We start from the raw sequence: 2,785 nt of genomic DNA on the forward strand, positions 1-2,785 counted from the left end.
ACGCGTTGGGTGCACCCATGTCATCCCACTTGCGTGTTCTTATCGAGCATATGCGCAGCCGCGAGTCCGTCCGCGTGAACATTGCAAAGGAGTTAAAAAAAAGCGATTTGTGTACAAACAAATCGTTGCGCACGGTTTATAAATAAGCCGCCTCGTACGCTGCCGTGGCGGACTCGCCCAGAGTAGGACCTACGGTACCGACCTACGCGCCGTTTAGTGACCGTTCTTTCCTCAACGCAACCACAACGATACGTCGGGTCGTGGGATTGCCGTTTTTTTCCCGGTTCGATCTCCAAAACGCGGCTACTGTGATCTCTATCGCAATCAACACCCCGTGGGGCGACACGTTGTGATACCGTGTCGTAAAGAGGGCACTTCGCTCGGACCAGTTTGGACGCGTTTGAAAGTGGAAGCGCTGAAAATCGCACATCGAAACCTGTCAAAATGCGACTTACATAAGCTTACGTAGGTTTTTGGCACGGAAAATCCTTTCAAGGGCGCGCTGCGCATGCCTACACGGCGCCGTGGCGTGTTTATTTCGGTTGCGGCGACACATTGCCGCCTCTCGTGCCGCCTAGAAACAGCTGGGATTGCCTTTAGGCCTGGTGGACCTGGTGAACTAAACAACGCAAAAACAAATTGACACTTTAAAAACGGTGTGGTGGAACTATGATGTATACGGTTTGATCGGCACGTGAGTTTTGAAGTTTGAGGAATTTTTGTGCACCGAAAATGTCAAACAAACTGCCGGTGCGCACTCTGGGGGAGATCACGCTGGCTCAGCTGGCTGGCACGATCGTGGGCGCGATCGGGACGATGGTGCAGCAGTGTCAGGCTTTCGGCATCCCACCAGACTACGCGCTGCTGATGGTGGAGATCAACTCGTACCTGGAGAGCATGGGTGCGACCAGCAACGTGTACGAGGACCTACTCCGGGTGATCCTATGCTCCGATTCGCTCGAAGCGTCGATGCGCTTCTGCTGTCTGCAGATGCTGCTGAACGAGGGCGTCCAGTGCTTGGTGACGGAGATCTTTCCCGTGCCGTACTACGAGCGCATCCTGCAGGTGATCGCCGGCCAGGGTCGAGGGCTTCGGCAGCTCAACATGAAGGGCGTGTGGGTGAAGGAGGAGAGTATGTGCTATATGTTCGAGATTGTCAAGCGATTGCCGCACCTCACCAAGCTTACCATCCCACACATCGCCAACGACAACCTGCTGAAGCATATCGCCGACTACAGCCGCTGTTTGCGCCAGCTTGATATCAGCGGTGAGACGGATATCACCGAGATCGGCATCGAGTACCTGTGCTACGGCACATGCCGGGATCTGCTAACCTACGTCGACATCGGCTCGCTCGGGGACGAGAATATCTGTCACACGGACGTAGCACTGCTGCTACGATACCTACCCAATCTGACGACCTTGCAGTCTTATTCCTTCGTAGGCCGCAGTTTGCTTCATATCCTCGAGGAGAAGGATGCCGGATTCCAGTGTCGGTTGAGTTACATACACGATACGAACACGACTGGGGCTTCGATGGACGCAATCGTGCGAACATGCCCCCGGCTGGAGGACATCTACCTTGACTCCCCGGAGATTGGCATCCTCGAAAAGCTAAAGCCGATTCGGCTCCGTCGAATCAAGCTGTACAAGTTCAGCTGCTACGAGCTACTCGGTCTACTTGAGGCCGGTGGTCCCGGAAGCTCCTTGTACCATCTAACGACTATCAAGGGTTATGGACCGCTCGAGATTAACCGGCTAGTCCGGGTCTGCCCAAACCTGCTCGATCTCGATCTCTACATGATGGACTCGCTTACGTTCTCCGGTGACTCAAGCTTTCCGAATCTCCAAGGTCTGGAGATTCTGAGCAGTCCGATTCAGAAACCGAGCTTGCGGAACTTCATCTGCCGAACTACGACGCTCAAACGGCTCGCTGTGGATACGGTTAGCTTCTCCGACGAGGACATCAGCTCGATGGTCATTGAACACGACTTCTTACAGCTGGAGGATGTATGGTTTACCTCGGCACCGTACTTATCGATCGCTGCAGTTGAGGTATAAACGCCCTACGGACTACTCTAGTGTTTTATCCATCGTAAGCTTTCAATTATTCTCATTCTTTAGATTTTGATGGATCGTTGCCCGGAACTGCAGAGTGTTGGACAGCTGAGCGGGTGGGCTTTAACACCGGACGACGTGACGTTACTGCGCGGGATCCTTAAGAGCTGCAACGCATCCCTGGTACTGTCACCAGCAAGTATATTTCCTTAGCGCCAACCAGCCTTTCATCCACCCCGGTGTGGCGTCTTTCCCCTCGATCTCTCCCCGTTTCGCCTCACATTGTGTCCCTAACCTTACTAAAACCCTACACATCCCAACATATTGATTTTCTTTGTTGTCCACCCATCTCCATTTGCCATCCCTCTCCATCGGCATGTGTCCACCTTCCACCGTCCATCTCGTAGATCCTCAAGCCGTATCAGCCCCGACCGAAAGGACGACACGACCTGGCGTGGATCTTTGTGCCGGCGTGATAACAATCTAGTGTGACCGAAGACGTAGGCGGCTCGGCGAAGTTCGAACTAATAAAGTCGACTCGATGTTTCTTCGCTATGCCAAGTCCCAGTTTAAGGTGTTGACCGGTGGTTTCTTCTTGTCTATTTTCCAAACTTTTCAGATCGTTCAATCACTTTGATGGGGGCCGGTACAAGCATACACACAGACTTAAAATGCAGCAGGTTGATTTTTGGCTGCAGTTGGAGCTTTGCGATTGGAGATGATTGGA

General features: G+C 53.0%; 1 protein-coding gene across 1 annotated transcript; it reads left to right on the forward strand.

The window, feature by feature from the left end:
* Positions 1 to 732: 732 nt before the first annotated feature.
* LOC131259278 (uncharacterized) lies at positions 733 to 2,551 on the forward strand. Its single transcript, XM_058260731.1, has 3 exons — positions 733 to 2,055; positions 2,125 to 2,241; positions 2,466 to 2,551. The coding sequence occupies exons 1-3, from the start codon at positions 733 to 735 to the stop codon at positions 2,532 to 2,534; spliced, it is 1,509 nt and encodes a 502-aa protein (XP_058116714.1). The 3' UTR covers positions 2,535 to 2,551.
* Positions 2,552 to 2,785: the final 234 nt, after the last annotated feature.

This window comes from Anopheles coustani, chromosome 3 (genome assembly GCF_943734705.1).
Source record: "Anopheles coustani chromosome 3, idAnoCousDA_361_x.2, whole genome shotgun sequence".
NCBI lineage: Eukaryota > Metazoa > Arthropoda > Insecta > Diptera > Culicidae > Anopheles > Anopheles coustani.